This window comes from Stegostoma tigrinum, chromosome 1, assembly GCF_030684315.1.
Source record: "Stegostoma tigrinum isolate sSteTig4 chromosome 1, sSteTig4.hap1, whole genome shotgun sequence".
In the NCBI taxonomy this organism is placed as follows: domain Eukaryota; kingdom Metazoa; phylum Chordata; class Chondrichthyes; order Orectolobiformes; family Stegostomatidae; genus Stegostoma; species Stegostoma tigrinum.
The window spans coordinates 188,496,750-188,520,007 of record NC_081354.1 but is presented as its reverse complement, the minus strand read 5'-3'; the positions used below and the strand labels follow the sequence as shown (position 1 = coordinate 188,520,007).

Below are 23,258 nucleotides of genomic sequence, written 5' to 3'. Positions count from 1 at the left end.
TTATATTTGATCCACTGTTGGCTGCCTTCTCCAGCGGAGTTGCAGTGATGGTCACAGATAGTAAGAACTGTAGACGCTAGAGCCAGTGATAGCACAGTGTGGAGCTGGAGGAATGCAGCAGGCCAGGCGATGTCAGAGGAGCTGGAAAGTTTCGGGTCGGGAATTTCAGAAATTTCTGAAGAAGGGCCCTGACCTGAAACTTCAACTTTCCTGCTCTTCTGATGCTGCATGGCCTACTATGTTCTTCTAACTCCACACTGTGTGAACAATGATGGTATGTTGGTGGTTTTTGTTTGTTTTTATGTTGATAGCTATAATCCCTTATACCTTTTGTCCTTTGTTATAAGCCCAGGTTGCCCAATGGGGAGAATGTTAAATGTTGAGGTAAATCTTAAGGTAATGCGGATTACCTTCATTTGTTTTTATTTCTGTTACCATATCCATGATCTGCAGCACATCCGAGATGGCTGAAGTCATTGCATTTCTCAATTTTATTTTGCTTCTTGAAGTTGGAACTGGACATTCACCAGCTACAATGTTACTTCATCTAATACTTGTTGAAATGTGCCATTTGCATGTTTGTCTTGTTTCTCATTCACACACTCAGGAAAATAATACAGCCGTATATGAAGTCCTTAAAACTTACTAACTGTGGAAACAAGTTAATCAGAGCATCATTTTGAGTGTAAAGTTTTATTTTAGTTGATGTAGCTTTTGACTAGTTTATTTTACATGGGGTCTCCAAGTTTTTAGGATGTGTTTATGGGTGAGTATGAAATAACTAGGACTGTAGATTAGGGAAGAGTTCTTAAATTATTTAAACAATGGAGTCTTACACTTCGTGGTTGCTGTGTGGAAATTTATAGGAATGTACTTCTTAAAGGGCATAAGACTCCACAGTAGCAGTTTTAATCTGTATCAGAAATGCTTGTGAAGTGAGCACAACTTGTAAAAATTACCAGTGATAATGGGAACTGCAGATGCTGGAGAATCCAAGATAAAATGTGAGGCTGGATGAACACAACAGGCCCAGCAGCATCTCAGGAGCACAAAAGCTGACGTTTCGGGCCTAGACCCTTCATCAGAGAGGGGGATGGGGTGAGGGTTCTGGAATAAATAGGGAGAGAGGGGGAGGCGGACCGAAGACGGAGAGAAAAGAAGATAGGTGGAGAGCAGTTTCAAGGCTGAAGAGATTACAAGAGAGTTGCAATGGGAGAGAGATTCCCTGAGGTTGGTCCGGAGGGAGGAGGGTAACTTCTTCAGGTTAGGCATCCCTGGAAGAGGCTTCGCAGTGAGGTTAAAATTGTATCAGTGGTAATGGGAACTGCAGATGCTGGAGAATCCAAGATAATAAAATGTGAGGCTGGATGAACACAGCAGGCCCAGCAGCATCTCAGGAGCACAAAAGCTGACGTTTCGGGCCTAGACCCCTCATCAGAGAGGGGGATGGGATGAGCCATCCTGCCAACAGTGATCCAAATACATTCTCACGTTTAGACTCCCTTCTTTTATTGGCTATTAAGTTGGCTGTGATAAAGTTCTGATTGTTTTCAACCACTGGTCTCAGCTCAGCTTTAGGTTACACAGCCTTATAGTGCCAGAAATCCTGCATGTCTTACAGAGCTTATAAACCATTCTTGGACATTTCCTGTAATACCTTTGTGCTGGGCAGTGGTGTTCTTTCTGTACTGAATTTGTGAAATCAAAATCCAAGAAGTCATCACCTGGAAGAAATTCTGCAAGTTTGTCAGCTTGTCAGCAGAAGTAGATTACATTGCTATCCTGGAATGATCTGTCAATAATTGACATTACTAGGTCATGAGGTAGTTCTTATTCATTCTTGGACCATTGCCTCTGATCTATTTTGCAAATTATGAAATAGATGATAAAAGCTGGAAAAAGTGTAAATTTACACTTGCCAATGCAGTGTCTGCATTGCGAATGAACAGGTTACTGTCTGTTGTAGAAACCCAGCCTTTATTCCACAACTTGTGTTTAAAAACATGCTGTAAGTTGACCTTAATAGCTTCTGCTCCAACATTGTGGAATTTTGCCTGGCTGTTGATTCTTCAAGACAGTGTCCAAAGTAGTAGAACTGAAAGAATTATTATTTCTTTAAAACAGACTTCATCTGTTTATCAAGAACACTGCTTGCAGTTTGCACCTCAGTCCTGCATGTCTGAAAATTAGTGACAAAGTATTAGGCACCTCTCCAGGTGACGTGTCCTAACCTGTGCAGAATTTGAAGTACGGAATTTACTGCTACTTGCTGAGCATTAATTGTGCTTTGTGTTGCGTTTTGGTACCAGATAATATTTGTTCCCAAGTAGTCATCTGAATCAGAGATGTATGCCTTTGTTTTGCACATGGGTGCAATGTTTCCATCACTGTTCAGATGCAAACTTTGTAGAATACTGAAATTTGTTTAAATTTCAAATGCAATACCCGAGCCTGTGTCACTGCAGCTTTTTCTTCTGGTTCTAGTTCACTGCCAGTTCAGCGTGTGTACAGTATCATCAAATTAAGGGTGCTCAGTTGTGATCCCGTGTAAAAGATGAGTACCAGCAGATCGAGAGTCAAAAGAACGTTGTTTTACTGGACAAGTAAGGGAACTATCAAGATGTCTGCAAACACTGAACAGAAGTTAGATCAAGATTCCTGGACCATTTTGTACATAGAATAGTTGGTATTATAGATGTGCTGGAACAGCTTATTTAGAAATTCACCTAACTATGCAAAGTTTTTTTAGTGTTATGACCAGGGTATTTTCAGGGCCACTTGCTGTCATGTTCCTGGATTCAGCCACCATTGCAGAGGGGTTTTCAAGGAGCTGCATCCTCCAATTGTCCAGTGTCATTCATGGCTGCTACGTGGCTGAAAAAGAGTGCACTAGAATTTTAAACCTTTTATTGGGTCAATCTCTGGAATATCTGTGTAAATCAGCATGAAGTTGCTGTTCAAGCCCCCTTCATATAGGAGTGCTGTTAGTGGCAGGCACATCTGATGACCAATATGAAGCAAATGGTGTCTCTAGTCTTTATGGCGGTTGAAGACAAACTTTTTGCATATCCCAAATAATAATGCTTTAAACGTTCAATACTAGATTCCGTTGAACTGTAACTATCAGTTGCAGTGCTAGTCTTCCAAAGCTTCTTGATTTCATGAAATTATAGATAGATGCAAACAGCCAAAGAAGTCGATTGTTTTGAGCTCTCAATTTCTGCTCCAAGGATATGTTAGGCAGTACTCGAACTACAGTGGAAGAAGAAATGAAAGTGAAGAGTGCTCCTTTGTCGGGTGGCCTTCGTTCTTCAAAGCTGAACAAACTAAAGGCTGCGTTAACTGCTCTGTCAGAAAATAAATAGCTTTATTACTACTGGTATTTCACTGCACCCATCATGTCAGTTGCTGTGGAGCTTTTTGAGGCTTTGTTAGGCTGTTCACCTAAATGTAGTAATAGTGGTAATGGGAACTGCAGATGCTGGAGAATCCAAGACAATAAAATGTGAGGCTGGGTGAACACAGCAGGCCCAGCAGCATCTCAGGAGCACAAAAGCTGACGTTTCGGGCCTCTGATGAAGGGTCTAGGCCCAAAACGTCAGCTTTTGTGCTCGTGAGATGCTTCTGGGCCTGCTGTGTTCATCCAGCCTCACATTTTATTGCCTTGTAGTAATAGTGGATTGTTCAAGTGTTTCTCCTTGGTAACCTGGGCTTACCCTTTTGATGTGGTGGGCGTTCTTTGCAACGAAAACAAAAATGCCATAATTCGATGAATTGTCTTTGGCTGCCCTCACCAAACATGTTTTTGGTGCGATCGATTTATCACACTTCAGTAACTTGAAGGCTGTAGGCCCTGTAGAATTGTTGCCCAGTTTCCGATTATTTCTCTCCTGAGCGATTGAAGTTGTTACCTTTAAGATCTGAAGTGGCAGTTATGATTTAATGCCACCCGATGTGTGAAGAATTCCTTCTCAGATACCAGCTTCCCACCCCACTCCACTGTCGCTACCACCACCATTACCACATGCACACGGTTTTTCAAGAGAGCTTGGATAGTCATGATAGGAACCTTAACGTAATTTCTCTCTCCCAGCTCCAGCTAATTGAAGTCTTTGGTTTCAATGGTCATAGTACAGAAATGGAATTGAGCCTTTGGCTTTGTCATTTGTAGCTGTTAAGCATTTCCTTTTTAAAAGTTGAGCTACCTAAGAAGCTGCAATGGGTTTTAGTGTAATGCTGTTGTTAGGCAAATACACTTCTTCATATTTCACAAAATAAAAATGGCACGAGTTGGAATTACTGAGACAGTAGATAGATCATTGTTCCGAAGGTAGGAAGAAATGAGATGCAATCAATTTCCAAATAAAAAGTTGTTTTAAAAGTTGTTTCTTGATTCAGTTGAATAATGGCCATTGGGCATGGAAACTCTGAAGATGGAATTAGATTTGAAACCATTTGCAAGGTCGTGATATGAATCTGCCAAAGTCTGACAGAAAGCTCTTAGAAAAACCCTGCTTTGTTTCATTATTAAAATGTTGAAAAAATTCTACATTGACAAATTGTGTAATAGTGAGGGAAACCTGGAAAGTTTCTGTGGGGTTCAGAAAAAGAAAATGAGGTTCATCAATTCTAAAATCAGATTTCACATGAGAATCTATGCAGAGAACGAGTGAGTTGATTGTCCTGTTCCAGAGTACATAGTCTGCAATTGCTGTGAATTAATCTACCAGACTATTATTGCTCAATCCAATTTGTTTAAAATAGTTTTGGCTGTTTTGACCTCCCCGACCTCACAACACTGATCCTTGTGGGCTATAGTTCTGACATTGATTTATGACTTTTGTTATTCCACTGAGATGAGATGTCTAATTTATTTTTTCATTACCTCATTTGTTCAGTTATTCAACTGGAGAATATCAGCTAAAATCCTATCCTGCAATCAAAAGTTAATTGGTGACAGCTAATGATTTGCTCTGTCACTACCGGCAATGTTTGGGAAGTCCAGCAGAAGTGTGAGTCAGTGACTTACCCATGAAGAGAAATATATACTCCCACTTCGCCAGAATGAAAGACTCAATACAGGAAACAATTGTCTTGATTAATTTGGGTGCATACTTCTGTTCAAATGGCTTTTGGGTTCAGATCTCTGTTCAAAGTCTTCATTTAAAAGTAGCAACTGCAGAGAGTAATTCAGTAAGTTATAGAGCTGCAGTTTTATTATGTCAATTAAAACTCAGTTTAAACCTTACTATTCTGGTCACTATACTAACCAGCCTTGAACATGTTACGTACTTTGCCCATTACTTTATGTTCAGCCAACATATGTTTGGGCTCTCTTCCTGTTCTCAGAAATGTTCAGCATCTCCGTGGAGCGTCAAGTAACGTTCACAGAAGAACAGTTTGTCACATTATTGCTGTGTGGTCTGTCGATAAGTTTTCTGTATTATTTAAATCCATGTAAAACACCCATCATTGGTGGGTGGTGCCTCTTAAGAATAGTATGGAGTGGACATCATCTGATTTGAGTGGTGCCATAATGTATTCATTCACTTGCTGCAGTTTGAGTATGTGGTTGTTTCAGTTTTATAGGCTGGTTTTGTTTCCCGTTGCATTGTGTTAAAGTGTTGTTTTCTGTCTTTGTTTTTGCAGGATTGGGATCGTCACACCAAAACATCTGTCCACAAGGACAGCTGCAGGCTTTTGCTCAAAGAGTAAGGATTTTACACTAATTTTGGGGTTTTCTTTTTAGGTTTTGCTGATTTACAAGGAGTTGGTTTAAACTCAGATTGTTTAGGGTGTACACTTGCCTCCTGTGTCTTCTCCCAAAAAATATCAGCCTCTTGTTCGGTACAGCAGTCCTCAGCTACCTACTGTGGACACTGCATTTTATGCACATTTAGATAGTGTCAGAAAGTTTTAGCAGTAACAATTTACAAGCCCAACTACCAGCTGTCAAACCTGTCTCAACTAGAAAATGTATTAACATAATAAAACCTGCATTGTTTGAGCTTATAGGCAAAAAGACAGTTTCAATGTTCACCTTCACCCTTAAATCATAGAATCCCTACAATGCAGATAGAGGCCATTTGGCCTATCACGACTACACTGACTCTCTAAAGAGAGTCTGGGTCTGACTGGGACAATCAGTCCAGAGACCTAGACCATGTTCTGGGGCCTGGGTTCAAATCTCACCATGGCAGATTGTGGGGTTTGAATTGAATGATGATCTAGAAATAAGAGTCTAATGATGACTGCAAGTTGTCAGGAAAAACCCATTTGGTTCACCAATGTCATTTAGAGAAGGAAATCTGTCATCCTTACCTGGTCTGTCTTACATGTGACTACAGACCCACAGCAATGCAGTTAACTCCTTAGTGCCCACTGGGCAATTAGCGATGGCTAATAATTGCTGGTCCAGCCAGTGATGCCTACATCTATGACTGCATTTTTATTTAAATTACCATGAATGTCTCAGTAGCACCAAGCTGGTTAAGCCTGAAAAGATGTAGCTGCTACACTAGAATTTTGTGAGCCACTGAGGGGAGAAAACTAACATGTCATGCTCACCAATCCTCACCAGTCTACCTTTTGAAGATACATCAGTCCAGGACAGTGCTGGTAGAAGTAACTACTGCATAATCCTTGTGAAGATGAAGTCCCACTTTCTCATTGATGATGTCCTCCAACATGTTGTGTGGCACTGCCACCATGCTAAATGGGACATATTTCAAACAGATCTAGCAATTCAAAACTATGCTTTGAGAAATAGTAGACCATTGGCAGCATCTCATGGTTCAGAATATCCCTCATTCTTATCATTCCATCAAGCTGGGAGATCAACTCTGGTACAATGAAGAGTAAAAGAGAGTATCCCAGGAGCAACGCTAGGGATATCTAAAGGAATGTTAACCTTGTGATGCTACAAAACAGGAATACTTGCTGCCAAGCAGTGGAAATAGTATACAATAAAGATGTCTCTGATCCCACAAGCAAAAACGGGTCAGATCCAAGCTCTGCTGTCTTGGTGCATCCAGTCATTATTAATTGATGGACGGTTAAAAAACTAACAGGAGGAGGAGGCTCTGCAAATATGCAATCCTCAAAAATGGGGAACCCCAACGCATCAATGCAAACTGATGTTAAAGCATTTTCATTAAGACAAACCCGAGTGGGTGATCCATCTTGGCTTGTTCTTGAAGTCCTTTGTATCATAGATGATATCTACCTGGTAATGTGGAAAAATACTCAACTATGCCTTGCGCACATAATGTGAGACATTTCCGAAGGGCAGTAAACAGCAACTATCAGTAGACTCTAGATCAGCAGGAAATAATGGAAAGGGTCAACAGTGTTACCAAGTGGCTCTTGCTGAGTAGTAACCTGTGCACTAACACTTAAGTTGCGCATCTGACCTGGGTTAGAGAGAAACAGACGCTTACTGGTGTCACACCAAGCATAGAGGAAGATGATTGTGATTGGTGGAGACCAATCAACTCGGCTCCAGGACATCATTGCAAATGCTCATTAGGATAGTGCCCTGACTCCAACTACCTTCAACTGCTTCATCTTCCCTCCATTGTATGCTGTTGTTTGTGGAATGTTTAGAAACATTCGTGACTTAAGATACTGAAGCAGGTTGTGTTTATGTTCACCAAAACGTGAATAGCATCCACATGTAGATAAATAGCAAGTAACAATCACACCCAGAAGTGCCAAGCAACAACTGTTTCAATCATAAGAATCTAACTATTCTCTTGATGTTTAGTGATATTACAATTGCTGAATCCCTCACCAGCAACATCCAGGGTGTTACCATTGAGGAAAACTTGAACTCCGTCAGGTATATAAATACTGTGGCTTTAAGAGCTGACCACAGACTAGGAATTCTGTGCTGGTTAGTTAACTCCCTGTCTCAACACTATCCAGGACAATACAGCCCCACTTGATTGGCATCACATCCATAAATATGCACTCCCTTCACCAAAGCATGACACCAGCAGTGTATACCATCTTCAAAATGCTCACCGGGGCTCTCTTGAAGCACCTTCCAAATCTGTGAACTCTTATCACCTACAGGGATAAGGGTAATACAGACAAGAGAATACTACCACCTTCAAATTCTTCAAACAGTACACTGCCCTAACTTGAAATTATATCGCTATTTCTAACGTACAAGTGGGTAGAAAGGTTGACCATTTGGTTGCCAATCATGCTCTGCGATTTGATAAAATTGTGGCTATTGTGACTGTTTTCTGAATTCTGCATTCTGATGCCCCTTGATTACCTAATGGGAATCTGCCCACATTTGTTTTAAAAATATTCAGTGATTCCACCTTCTGAGATTACAAAGTTGTATGAATAGCTGCGAGAAAATATTCTCATAGAACTGTACAGTGTAGGAACGGGCCATATGTCATCTTTGACAGCTTACAGATTTGTGTTATCTCACTTTGCTCATGAAAGGCCAACCCAGATTTTAAAACAATGGACCTTAGATCTGAGGCACAAGAGGAAATACCCTTTCCATGTCCACCTTGTCGGGGCCAATCAAAGTCACCACTCACTCTTCAATGAAGACAAGCCCATTTCTGTTCAACCTATTCTTAAAGTGATTCGTTCGTTCTTGGTATCAACCTAATAAGCCACGTCCAAACCATCTCTAATGCATTTATGCCATTCTTTAGGAAAGGAAAGTAGCATTATTGTGTCCCTACACCCAAAAACATTCTGGTTCAGGCAGATCGTTGCCACCACAAACTTTTGAAGGGAAATTCTGTCAATAAATGCTTGCTTATCCTGTGAGGCTGACTTCCCATGAATAAATTATGAAGAAAAACCATCCAGTTGTTTGCTGACATTCTATCCCACTTGGGGCTGTACAGTTGTTTGTGGTGTGCAGGTGTTTCATTATCCTTCGAGGCAATGTCATCAGTGTGACCTCTAATGAAAGCATTGGTGTTCTGCATCCATCTTGATTTATGTGATCCTCTGGTGCGATGGTCTTGTCACTTCCAGTTCCGTTGTTTTGGCAGCAGTTTGTATATGTGGTCTATTTCTATGTGTTTGTTAATGGAATCCTGTGTTGAGAGCCAAGCTTCCAGAAATTCCCTTGCATGTCTGGTGCTTGCTTGTCCTAGATGTTGTCTGGAAAGGTAATGAAATGTCTGCACACCAGACAACAACTGGCTTGGTGAGTTAAGAACAAGTGCATCCATACCCCAAGCTACAAATTTTCGCTAAGACAGTTAGGGCTGACTGCATTACCATGTCAACATGTTTGCCTGTTAGTTGTAGTCATCAAGCAAGTGAGTCATATGCGTCAAATCCAGTATGAATCAGGGTGGTGTTAAATTCCAGCTTTACTAATAACATGCCCATCACAACAGTGAAGAATTAGGAAATTAGGTACGCATTTGGATAAGTACCACCTCACCACTATAGAAGTAAAATAGATGAGATCTTAAAAGGAGAATACTGCACTTTCCTTTTGCTGGAAAAATTGCCATTTTCAGTGAAACTAAAAGTTGGTCCTGGAACCTAGTTGTTAGACCACTTGAGAGTTGATGTGTGGAGCCCATAGGTTTAGTACCCATTGCTGTTAATTCTAATAAGCTTTTGCCTGTTTTACATTTCAGGTATCCAGATTGGGACCCAGATGCTGTTGCTGCAACAAAGTACGTACAGTTTAACAAAATTTTTACCCATTTTTATAGGATTGTGGTTTATTGAAGCCTTGAATTTTTGATTGTTTTGAGATATTCAGTTCATTGTTTACTCTTGTGTTTTGTGGACTTGTGTTGGATGACATTTTTCAAGTTTTGCATTGTTGCCGGGGTGTATACACTGAATGGGCACAGTTACGTGACTTGACTGCATTCGTTGTTTGTTAGTGTACATACATTTGAATCAACATTTCTTAATGATCCTTTAAAATGTGGTCAAACCTCCTGAAGCTCTTAACCTGAATTATTTTGGCTGACTTTTAGGAAACAGTGGGGATTTATGGCTCATTTTCAGATTAGTAAACCATAAGTATAAAAGTATAACAGGAAATGGCATATTGGCATTTATTGCAGAGGCAGTAGAAAAGTAGACAAGCCTTTCTGCTGCTTAGTGGGCTCTGATGTGAGTACTGTGTGCAGTTTTGTTCTCTTGCATTGGAATATATTTGGATTGAACATAGAACATCACAGTGCAGTACAGGCCCTTTGGCCCTCGATGTTGCGTTGACCTGTGAAACCAAACTGAAGCCCATCTAACCTACACTATTCCGTTATCATCCATATGTTTATCCAATGATCATTTAAATACCCTTAAAGTTGGCAAGTCTACTACTGTTGCAGGCAGGGCATTCCTCGCCCTTACTACTCTCTGAGTAAAGAACCTACCTCTGATATCTGTCCTATATCTATCACTCCTCAATTTAAAGCTATGTCCCCTCATGCTAGCCATCACCATCCGAGGAAAAGGGCTCTCACTTCCCACCGTATCTAATCCTCTGATCATCTTGTATGTCTCTATTAAGTCACCGCTTAACTTCTTCTCTCTAATGAAAACAGCCTCAAGTCCCTCGGCCTTTCTTCGTAAGACTTTCCCTCCATACCAGGCAACATCCTGGTAAATCTCCTCTGCACCCTTTCCAATGCTTCCACATCCTTCTTATAATGCGGCGACCAGAAGAGTATGCAGTACTCCAGGTGCAGCTGCACCAGAGTTTTGTACATATTATTCATAAACTTATTCATAAATCCTGGCATGAGAAAGTTGTTTTATGAGAAAAGGTTTGTCTGAATTTGGCCTTTACTCAGTAGACTTTAGAAGGATGAGAGCTAATCTTATTGACCCATACGAAATCCTGAGGAGGCTTGCCAGAATGGAGACTGTGAAAGTGTTCCCACTTGGAGAGCCTTTAAACCTGCCTCAAAAATAGCTTAAAGGTAATGGATTAGTCTCTGACAGAGATGCGGAGAAAGCTATACTGAAGTTCATAAGTCTATATAGTTCTTATTCCCAGAGAAAGGAGACGTGATCCCTGAAAATTTGGAAGGCTGAGTTTGATAGGGTTTTTAAGAGTCGTAGAGGTACAACATGGAAACAGACACTGCAGTCCAACTCGTCTCTGCTGACCAGGTATCCTAAATTAATCTAGTTCCACTTGCCAGCATTGGGCCCATATCCATCTTAACCCTTCCTATTCATGTACCATCCAAAAGCCTTTTAAATGTTGTAATTGTACCAGCCTCCTCCACTTCCTGTGGCAGCTCATGCATTACATGCACCGCCCTCTGTGCTTAAAAAAAGTTGCCCCTTTGTTCCCTCTTAAATTTTTCCCCTCTTACCATAAACTTTTGCCCTCAAGTTTTGGACTCTCCCATCCCGGGGAAAAGACCTTGTCTAGTTGCCCTATCCACGCCCTTCAGTTTTATAACCGTCTGTAAGGTCATACCTCAAGTCTGACTCTTCAGGGAAAATAGTCCCAGCCTGTTGAAACTCTGTCTATAATTCCACCCCTCCAGTCCCGGCAACATCCTCGTAAATCTTTTCTTAGCTCTTTCAAGTTTCACAACATCCTTCCCATAACGGGAAGACCAGAATCACACGCAGTATTCCAAAAGTGGCCGAACCAATGACCTGTACAGCTGCAACTTGACTTCCCAACTCCTATGCTTATTGCCCTGACCAATAAAGGCAAGCTTACCAAACACCACCTTCCTATCCTACCTACCTGTGACTGTACTTTCAAGGAAATACAAACCTGCAGTCCAAGGCCTGTTCGATCAGCAGCACTCCCCATGACCTTACCATTACGTGTTTAAATCCTACCCTGATCTGTTTTTCCAACATGCAGCACCTCCTGTTTACCCAAATTAAACTCCATCTGCCACTCCTTGGCCCATTGGTCCATCTGATCAAGAACTCGTCATATTGTGAGATATGCTCCTTTGCCGTCCACTGCACCACCAATTTTAGTACCACCTACAAACTTACTAAACATACCTCCTATGTTCGTGCCCAAATCATTTATGTAAACGATGAAATGCAGTAGACCCAGCACCAATCCTTGTGGCACACTGCTGGGATCACAGGCCTCCAGTCTGAAAAGCTGAACAAATTTTTGACAAACGAGGGAGGTGATGTGTAATAGTCGATAGAAAAGTGGGATGGAGCCCACGGTCAAATCAGCCATTATGTTTTGAGTGGCTGAGCTGGCTCGGTGTAATCAGTGGCATACTGTTGTTTCTATTTTGTATGTTCTATGCACAATTACTTCCCATTTCCAGTTCTGCAAGTTCTGACTTGGCCTTCAGTTATACTGTACCACATCACCCTGACTGTACTAATTTATTACATGTTCTACAAATTAATGTATGGTTATCCATTTGTGAGCAGGCCAGTGATGGAAGACTGACTTGTTAGGGCCACAGACTGAGTAGGACACAATTATTTAAATAAGGGTTAATTTTGGCTGAATAATGGTCCCATGTTGCCTGCCCTTCCCTCACTCCGTCGGTCATAAAGTTGATTTTGAACCAAGGAAGTGAGTTGTAATCTGGAGTATACTACTTATAGGGGCAGTGAAAGTAGGTTTAATTGTAGAATTTTAAAATGAATTGAATAAATATCTGAAGGCAAGAATTTATTTGATTTTAGGATGGAGAAGTGAAATGAGACTATTTGAAAAACTGATACAGGCCAGATGGGTGAATAGGCTGTAGACTCTTTTTAAAAAAAACCTTGTCAACTGAAATTTCAACAGATACCTTCAGCTAAGTTGTTTGCAGTTTGGATTCATTTTTCCTTTTTATTTTGCTCAGAGATGATGCCGCGAAGAAAGAGAAAGAAGCGGCAGTCGCAGAGCAGTCTTCAGCATCTTTCAGCTCAACACGGATGAGTCCAAAACGTCTTAGCCCCCGTCGCATGAGCCCACCCAGGTCCAGTCCCAGGCGTTTAAGCCCACGCAGGGGTAGCCCTAGGCATCCCAGCCCTCGTAGACCAAGCCCAAGACGATCCAGTCCACACCGTTCTAGATCCAGTCCAAGGCGCACCAGTCCCAGGCGCTCCAGCCCACACAGATCAAGACCTAGCCCAAAGCGGTCTAGCCCTCACAGGTCCAGACCTAGGCGTTTGAGCCCCCACAAATCCAAACCAAGCCCAAAGCATTTAAGTCCTCACAGGCCCAGTCCACGCAAGTCCAGTCCAAAGCGCAAACTACAGAAAGAGTTACCTGCTAAGAATTCCAAATTGAAGCCTGCACCTGGTCAATTGACAGATCTAAAGCCTGCAAATCAGAAGGTTAAAAAGCGACTTCCACCCACCAAGAAGCCTGGTACTGAGGATAAAACCACTACAGGTATTGTACCATTCACCCGACTAATTTGCATTGACACGTGTCTAACTATGCAGTATTGGCTTCTACATGTCTAAATCGGATGTAGCTGGCTTGCAAAAAGAAGGAAATTTTTACTTTGATTTATGGCTTGTGAGGTTGTTGACTTGCTTGCCAAACTGGCTGGTTATCGTACAGCTGTTTCGTCACCATGCTAGATAACATCAGTGCAACGTCTGGTGAAGTGATGATGTTCTATTCCGCTTTGTATTTCTATTATCCAGTCTGTTAAGTTGGGTTGTGACATTTCCTGTTCCTCCTTGTATATGGGGTCTAATCTGACATGTTTGGTGATTGCATCACGGATTAATAACAAGACCAAGAAAACACAGTAACGCCTAAAGACACTAGGCACGCTGCCCTATATCAAGAACAAAATTAGGGGAGGCATGGTGGCTCAGTGGTTAGCACTGCTGCCTCTTGGCTCCAGCGACCCGGGTTCAGTTCGACCCTTGAGCGACTGTCTGTGTGGGTTTCTTCCAGTTGCGCTGGTTTTCTTCCACAGTCCAAAGCTGTGCAGGGTAGGTGGATTGGCCATGCTAAATTACCCATAGTGTTTCTGCTATGAAAATGAAATCTAATGAACAGCTTTACATTTCTGACAACGAGACTCCTACGACCACTAGGATTATCGTGGTGGCACACAAACCCACAGTCACATTACAGCAAACACTCTCAAGGACCAAAGGCTCCCATATCCATGACATGCAGGACCAATGCAATTCATAAAATACCTTGCGATGACTGCAACAAGCATTACATTGGCCGGGCCAGAACAGAACGAAACTAGGCATTGCGATACATGAACACCAGCTAGCAACAAAATGACACAATGAGCTTTCCCTCATCTCTCAGCACTCGACACTGAAGGCCACCAGTTTAACTGGGACAGCATGACCATCCTAACTCACGCTAACCAAAGACACACGTGGGAATTCCTAGAGGTCTGATTTTCAACCCATAATGCAGTCAACAATCACGTAGAATTAGACCTCATATACAAACCCATGCAAAACAGAACCGGAAATGTAACAACCCAACTTAACAGAATGGATTATATAAATACCACATAATGGAGTAGAACAACATTGCTTCATTGGAGGCCGCAATGAGGTGGTGTTACCTAGCAAAGTGATGAAACGTCTATACAATAACAAGCCAACTCAGCGAGCAAGCCAACAAACTCATCCATAACCTGAGCTACAAATCTTAGTGAGAATCTTAAATTCTTGGTTCATTTAGTTTTGGTTGAAGCATTCGTCAGAAAGTTGTCGTTTCTGCCTCTTGTAGATGTGGCTTCTTCAACCACAAGATGAGGGAATACAGGCTGGGCCAGTTGCCCTTGAGAAGCTGATAGTGAGCTAACAATTTGCACAGCTGCTCAGCACCAGCTTTTAGGTAGTTGTAGAATTTTGATCCTGCAATAGTGCCATGGTGAGTTACTGCAGTGCATTGTGTAGATGATAAATATTGCTGTTCTTGCATCAGTGATAGAGGCACAGAAATTTGAAGGTGTTGAATGGGGCACTAATCAATTAAGTGTTGCAACTTTGCATGTAATTGCAGCTGCACAAGTTCAGGCAAGTGGGGAGTATTGTATCACAATCCTTCTATTGTAGGCAGGGTTAGAGGAGTCAAGAGGTGAGTTTCCCACCTTACAATGCCTTGACCTGCTGTTGGTAATCCCTAGGATGATGGTGAGGCATTCGGTCATGGTAATGCCATGGAATGTTAATGATTGGATGCGGTTACACTGTCTTATGGGAAATGGTCATGGCTTTGCCATTGTATAATCGGATTGTTCATTGCCATTCGTTAACCTTACTTGGCACTTAGCAAGATGGCTGTAGTTGTTGGAGGTCAGTCACTGCAGACATCTCCGCAGGAGTTCCTAAGCTCAAACATCTTCAGTTGCCTCATCAATGCCTCTCCCTCCATCATAAGGTACAAAGTGGGGATGTTCACTGATTGTACAGAGCACAGCATTATTTGCAAATCTTCAGACACTGAAGTAGTCCATGTTCAAATGCAACAAGATCTGGGGTTGGGCTGACAGAGTGGTAAGTAACATTCTCAGCACACAAATGTCCAGCAATCTAATCGCTGCCCCTTGACATTCAGTAGTGTTACTCTCAAGAAGCTTGACCCCATCCAGTACAAAGCAGCCCACTTAATTAGCACCACATTGAGAAGCATTCGCTCCCTCCACCATCACCAATTGCAACAGTGTGTACTGCCTCCGAGGTGCACTGCAGAAATTCACCAAAGATCTTTCAGCAGCACCTTCCAAACCCACAATCATTTCCACCTAGAAGAATGAGGGCAGCAGATACTGAGAACACCACCCAAAGCAAACCCCCCCCTCCATGCTACTCACCGTCCATACTTGGAAATATATTGCTGTTCCTTCACTCTCGCTGTGTCAAAATCTTGAATTCCCTTCCTAAAGGCAGTGTGGGTTTATCTGCAGTACATGGACTGCAGTTATTCAAGAGGGCAGGTCACTACCGCCTTCTCAAGGACGCTAGGGACTGGCAATAAATACTGAATTATGACCACTAAGCCCAAAGTGTCCCCTACTATCACCTCACTTTCTTGCCCTGTCTTAGGAACATTTACATATTGATAAAGTTTTCTTGAACACATTTAATAAATTCTTCACCGTGCAAACCTCTGACACTATGGTAGTCTTAGTCAGTGTTTAGAAAATTAAAATCACCTACTGCTACAACCTTATTATTTTTGCATATATCCGAGATCTCTACATATTTGGTGCTCAGTTTCCCTCTGACTATTTTGGGTTTCTGTAGTGTGATCTCATCAAGGTGATCATTCCTTTATTTCTAAATTCAACCCATACATTCTCACTTGTCAATTTTTCAGAAGTATCTTCTCTAGTTACAGTAATAATGTTTTCCTTAATCAAAAGTGCCACTCTCCCTTCTCTTTTTCTTTGTTCTATCCTATCTGTAATATCTGAGACGTGGTACATTGAACTGCCAGCCCTGCCCATCTCTATGGCAAGTTTCTCTAATAGCTATGACGCCCCAATCCCATGTTCCTAAACATGGCTCCGAGCCCTTGCATTGAAATAAATGCAGTTCAATTCTTCAGTTACTTAGTTCTCTTGCCCTTGTCTGTCTTTTCTAATTAACTACTCCTTTTTAGATTCAAAACCATGTTCATTTATCTTGCTCTTTACTCTGCTGCTTAGGATTCTTCCATCAACACAACCAGCATCACCACCCCACTGCCCCACCACATAGATCACAGTCTCCCTTAATAGAATTAGCAATCTTCCTGCTAGGATATTGGTCCTTTCCCAGCACAGGTGATTCTCATCGTTTTTGCACAGGCCTTGTCTGCCCCAGAAGATATCCCTGTGATCCAAGGTTCTGTTTTTTTAATTTTCTATCTAACCTCTCAATCATTCTGTAAAGCCTTAATCTTTTCCTAACTGTTGCATTCCTACCAATGTGTGCAATAACTTCTGGTTTCTCACTCTCATCCTTAACAATATGCTTCAGGCATTTTGAGATATCCTTAATCCTAGTACCAGGAAAGCAACATACTATCTTAGATTCATGCTCACTGCCACAGAATCTCCTGCCTATGCCCTGTGTGAGAGTCCCTCATAACAATTCTCTTGGAGAAGCAGGAATTAATCCAGAATAGTCAGCATGGTCTTGTTAAAGGCTTGCTAACGGGCAGTCATGTCTGACAAACTGGTTGGAATTTTTCAAAAGACAAAGTTTCTCAAAGCTGGGTATGATGTGTAAGGGAGATACAAAGATTCATCAGTGTGATTTGGACATACTGAGTGAATGGACAAATGCATGCAGATCCAATACAATGTAGACAATGTGAGATTGGCCACCTTGGGAACAATAACAGGAAGGCAGAATTTTGAGTGCCTATAAATTGAAAGAGGTGTATCTGTAAGAGACCTGGTTATCCTCATACACCAGTCACTGAAAATAAATATGCAAGTGCAGCAGGCGGTCCAGAAGGCAAATGGTATGTTGGCCTTCATAGCAAGAGTCTTTAAATACAGGAGTAGGTGTGTCTCACTGCAATTATACAGGGCCTTATTAGGACTGTACTTATTAGTATTGGATATAGTTTTGGTCTCCTTTTCTCAGAAAGGATGGTTTTGTTATAGAGATATGCAGCAGTGGTTTATCAGACTCTTTCTTGGGATGGTGGGAATGACATATGAGGGTAGATTGAATCAATTAGGAATGTAATTGCTGGAGTTCAGAAAAACAAAGGATGGATCTCATTAAAAACTTACAATATTCTAATTGGAGTTGATAGGTGAGATGCAGGAAAGATATTAGCAATGACAAAGAGAAAAGGAGACCAAACTATATCCAGTACTTACAAGTACAGTCCTAATAAGGCCCTGTATAATTGCAGTGAGACACACCTACTCCTGTATTTAAAGACTCTTGCTGTGAAGGCCAACGTACCATTTGCCTTCTGGACTGCCTGTTGCACTTGCATATTTATTTTCAGTGACTGGTGTATGAGGAACCAGGTTCGTGGTCTAAGGATATGAGGTTTAGGACTGAGATGAGAAATTTCTTCAGAGGTGTGGACATGGGACCAACTTATTTTCGAAATGACAAGCAACTGGAAAGGCAGGGTTATTCTTGTGGATACAGTGGAGGTGTACAGCAAAGCAGAGACGTAATCTAGTTTAGTGTCACAGATGTTGAAGGAGACTGCATTGTGAGCAATAAATATAGTACATTGAAACAAGTACAGTGAAAATGCCCTTTCACCTGAAAGATGTGATAGCGGTGGACATGATCTATATGGACTTGAGGTGGTGAGGAATTGAGGTGAAGGAACAGATCAGGTTGTCTAAGAGGGAATGGTCCATAAGTTTAGACAGTAGGAGAGGGAAATATATGGCAATGGTACACTACTGGAGGTGACAGATAGCAGAGGGACACTGTTTTGCCATTCGTACTCACTCTGGACAAATGATTTGTCATTTCACTACTATCTTTACTGCTCCTGTTGCCTTTTGTTCTACAACATCTTTTGTCATTTAATCTCTTCTGCTTCTAAACTATCCAAGACCACCTCATGTTGTTCCTCTTTTTTCCAAAAGTGTAAAATCCATTATGAGATAACAAGATGTAGAGCTGGATGAACACAGCAGGCCAAGCAGCATCAGAGGAGCAGGAAGGCTGATGTTTCGAGCCTAGACCTTCTGAAGGTCTACACCTTGTTATCTCAGATTCGCCAGCATCTGCAGTTCTTACTATCTCTAAAATCCATTATGGTTCTGTTTTCCCTCACTTCTCAAAGATTCTCATACTCAACTCAAATTATTGCCATTTTTAGACCTGACTATTGCTAGCATTTCGCTTTAAATATAATTAAATAACTTGCTCAGCTTCTGATACCCTATTGTGCTCTGCTCCTCAATAATAACTGTGTTTTGGCAGGCATATAATACCCTGTAAAGATTTGAGTCCCCTGTGTTATCGTACCTGAAAAGTAGTGTGCCGCAAAATCAATATTGTGGCTGCTACTGTAGATTAATGATGTAAAGTAAAATTCTGGAGACTTATAACACTTGCTGCAATAAAGCAAATTGCAGCTGTTTTATAGCTTCTCTAGTTACGAGACTGTAGTGCTTTGAAATTACTTGTGTAATACAAGAACACTTAGGTGATGAGACAGATTATTTAATAATTTTATCCATCACTGACATTTGTTGCACATCTCTGGTTATACTTGAGGTACTAATTAACCCTATTCTTGTACTATTGATTGTAGTTTGATATGGCTGGATGACTTATTAGTTCATTTCAGAGTGGTTAATGTGTCAACTAGATTGATGTGGGTCTGGAATGATGTTTAGATTTGGTTTGGTTTGATTTGATTTGATTCGTTATTGTCATTTATATCAAGATACAGTGAAAAATATTGTTTTGCGTGCTCACCAGACAAATCATACCTTACATAAGTACATCAGGGTAATAGAATGCAAGGGTATAGTTTTACGCTTACAGAGAAGCTGCGGAGCAAGATCAACTCTAATATGAGAGGTCTGTTCATAAGATGACAACAAGGAAGAAGCTGTTCTTGAATCTATCAGTATGTGTTTTCAAACTTGTATATCTTCTGCGTGATGAAAGGTAGTATAATCTGGGCTGGGAGGTGCCTTTGATTATGTTGTATATAGAGTCAGTGGAAGGAAGACTGTTTTGCATGATGGACAGGGCTGCACTCGCACCTCTCCGTAATTTCTTCTGGTCTTGTGCAGAGCAGTTGCCATTCCAAGGTTGGAATGGATATGAATGGTAATTTCCTCTCGAAGAAAATTGATGAACTGCGTTCACAATATTTCAATATTATATTAAAGTACTGTTTTAAGATGAATATATTAAGTCTGCTAAAAATCAAGAGAACTGCAGATGCATGAAATCGGAAACAAAAACAGAAATTGCTGGGAAAGCTCAGCAGGTCTGTTGGCGTCTGTGGAAAGAAATCAGTTAACGTTTCGGATTTTGTGACCTTTCCTGAGAACTCAGAAAACTGTGAAGTTTGTTTGTGACTGCTTATTGGGTTGAATCTCACTGAACTGTATTTGTAGGTGGAGCTGCTGCTGTCAAAGTGGAAAAACCTACTCCTCAGCATGATGCAAATGCACAGCTGGTGAGTTGCATTTATTCCTCTCAGATGTAAAATCATAAACATGGGCTTTCTGTTTCATTATTTTCAACGCGAAGATGCAAAAAGTCTTAGTTCTACATAATCTAGAGCTGTGTTTTATAGATTGATCCTGTTAAGAAGCTTACTCTGTTTTAACTGAAGGTGGGATTGGTTTACTGTCTCTTGCTCCGAGTTGCACTGGAAATCTAATAGTTGTGTTGCTTTTGAAGATGCAGGAAATGAAGAGGAGTGGGCGTGTGGTTCACATCACTGACCTACCACATGATGGTTATACTGAGGAAGACATCACAAAACTAACACAGCCATTTGGAAAAGTTGCAGCCATTAAGCTAGTACGAACCAAAAATGAGGTATAGTTGCACAGAAAATAATCTCCTTAATGTCTCCAGTATTTCTTTCTCTATTTATTTTTCATCTCTGAGTTACTCTGTTAAGCTTATCCTAAAACTATGACCTCTCATTCTAGATTGCCCCACATGAGGAAATGTCCTTTCTGCGTCTACTTTGACAATCTCCTTCAGCATTTTTATATGCATGCTTCAATTAGATCTCTCATTCTTGTAAATACCATAGCATAAAGGCCTAAACCACTCAATATCTCTTAATAAGACCAACCCCTCATCTCTGGAATCAGCCTGGTGAACCTCTGAACTGCCATTGATGTAATTATATTTCTAAAGAGGACCAACATTGTATTCAGTACTATAGGTGCATTCTCATTAATACCTTGTACCTTATTTCCTACATACTAGTTTTCTGTGATTTATGCATAAAGACACCCAGATCCCTCTGCACTGAAGCACTCTGGCCTTGTAGTTGATTGCCTCACTCGCTGTTCCATGGCCCAGTCAACTCATTGCAAGTGGGGAAGTAAGAGGGAATCTGGCAAATGACATGAAAATAGGAATTCAGGAGTTCTTTGTGGCCATTCTGACTGCGTCCTGGTGGGTCCTGCAGGGTGGTTGTCTGCTTTGGCAACTTCGACAGCATAGTAAGCCCAGTTCAGGATTCCAACAGGCTGAGTCAGTGATATCTTTAGTGATCAGGTGGGTTTGGCCCGATATTACTTGAGATGGCTTCTACACCATCTTCTGGCCATGGATTTCAACAGCGACAAGTTGGGTCTTTGGCATGGTGGTCTGACCCGAGAGTTGGCAGCTTTTATGTCAAATTTCTGCAGCCGCACAAAATGTGGTTCCAGACTTTTCTTTGACCTTGGGAACCCATGAGCTGTGAATTGAACAACGATAGACTTCATCTTAACCTTTTTTAATATATGATTTTTGTTATTAATATAGGCGCTGGACAGTGGTGATTTAAACACTTCTCTCTGCATTTTTTGCAAAATTACACGTGAAACTACATTGTTATAAAATACTGCTAGTTTCCCCCTTTTAGTTTTTTCAATCATGCAATGACAGCATTGTTGGCTAAGCCAACACTTATTGCTCATCCCTCATTGCTCAGAGGGCAATAAAGAATCAACCACATTGCTGTGTGTCTGGAGTCACACATAGGCCAGACCGGGTAACGGATGGCAGATTTCCTTCCCTGACAGGCATTAATGAACTGGATAGACTTTTTTTGTGACCATCAACAATGGAATCATGAGACTTATAGTTCTAGATTTTCATTGAATTTAAACTCTACCACCATAGATGATAAGTTGCCATACAATTCCACTGGCCCAAAATGGACATCCTCACACTTTTCCAAGTTAAACTTCATCAGCCGAATTTTAGCCCGTTCACTTCCCAATTTATGAATGGATGCATAAATACAAAATCCTCTTTGGCTTTCTGTAACTAAAGTAAAAGATATTGTATTCATTACTCAGCCTGTCATGATGTCATCTGGGCACTGATTGGACTTTTGTAGCTGGATTCAAGGGGCTGGCCTGTTGGCCAGGAAAAATGCCTGCCATCATTATCTGATTCCCCTTGTGAAAAGTACACTTATGTGAATGATGATTGAGAACTCCTGGTGTACAGGAGTTGTGCTGCAGTAAAAAAAATTAGTAAAAGGTAAAATGTTTTCATTTAAAGGGTGTATCATTAGGACACAATCGTGTTTGAAGCATGGTAAAGATGAGGTGAATCAAGCAATATTCTTTAAAGGTTATAGTTAATGGGAAAGAATAGATTGGAGCACTTTTCTGTCCAGAGGAAATTCAATACAGGGTACCCTGGTGATTGCCTCTGTCTCTGAAAATAAAACAAATAAAAAGATTTGCACTGTTGCCTCTGTCTTACATGTTTGGATAGTTTAATATTTCATTTATGGTTATGACCAGAGATAGACGTGCTAGATCCAAGTCGCCTTGGGTAAATCCAGTAGGGAATTCAGGGGAAACTTTACCTGAAGTTGGAATGTAGAGCTTGCTGCCACACAGAATGGTTGCTATATATGCAGTTACCCAACATTTTATTAAAAATCAGAAACAAGGAACAGGAGGATGTACTGATAGAGGAATCTGATGTGTAGCATGAATACTGGCAGAGATGTTGGTCAAATAGCTAGTTTCTACGGTTCAAGCACTTTACAAAGTAGAGAATTAGCGACACTAAGCTTGGATATAAAGCGACAGAGAAAAAAGACTCTGGGAGGTACAAGTTTTTAAGTACTGAGGTCTTTGTTGCATAATTGTTTTCTTTTAAAACAGGCTTTCCTGGAAATGGCCTATAAAGAAGCTGCAGTGGCACTTGTGGAGTTTTACAGCATCACACCAGTAGAGATCAATCACCGACAGGTTACCATGGTATTACTGGGACGGAAGAAGGAAATGCACAAGCAGCCAGTAAGTCCCAAGGTGATATATTCAAGTAGGTAGAACACTGATGTAAATCTGGACTGCAATCTTGCACTTCAGTTTGCTGAAAACCAATGACCAAATTATATGGTAATTGATCGCTGTGGTGCTTTTCACGTAGACAAAGCACTTTTTTTTTAAAAATGCTTATTTTTTAAAAATGTGGACAATTTTATGGTGACTTTTTTTAAAGCCTTGAAGTAGTTTTCCTGATGCCAATGAAGTACTTTTGAAGTTTGGTGACTTTATAATGTTGGAACTGCGGTGGGCAACTCGTGCACAACAAAGTCAGAGAAACAGCTTGGAGGGAGCACTAGCCAGATCACTGAGGAAAAACTGCCATCATTGTTTCAGAACAGTGTGTTT

The 23,258-nt window shown here is 41.1% G+C and overlaps 1 protein-coding gene across 4 annotated transcripts in view; it reads left to right on the top strand.

The window, feature by feature from the left end:
- The window catches only part of znf638 (zinc finger protein 638), a 203,750-nt gene that overhangs the window by 95,360 nt on the left and 85,132 nt on the right, over positions 1–23,258 (top strand). For 3 of the 4 annotated variants that reach the window (XM_059650723.1, XM_059650722.1, XM_059650727.1), the window contains exons 3-8: positions 5,650–5,711; positions 9,636–9,674; positions 12,816–13,351; positions 20,004–20,065; positions 20,293–20,433; positions 22,746–22,892. In XM_059650723.1, the coding sequence (XP_059506706.1) occupies positions 5,650–5,711; positions 9,636–9,674; positions 12,816–13,351; positions 20,004–20,065; positions 20,293–20,433; positions 22,746–22,892 (987 nt within the window). The remainder of the gene's footprint in view (positions 1–5,649; positions 5,712–9,635; positions 9,675–12,815; positions 13,352–20,003; positions 20,066–20,292; positions 20,434–22,745; positions 22,893–23,258) is intronic. The other variant, XM_059650726.1, reaches the window with a different exon arrangement.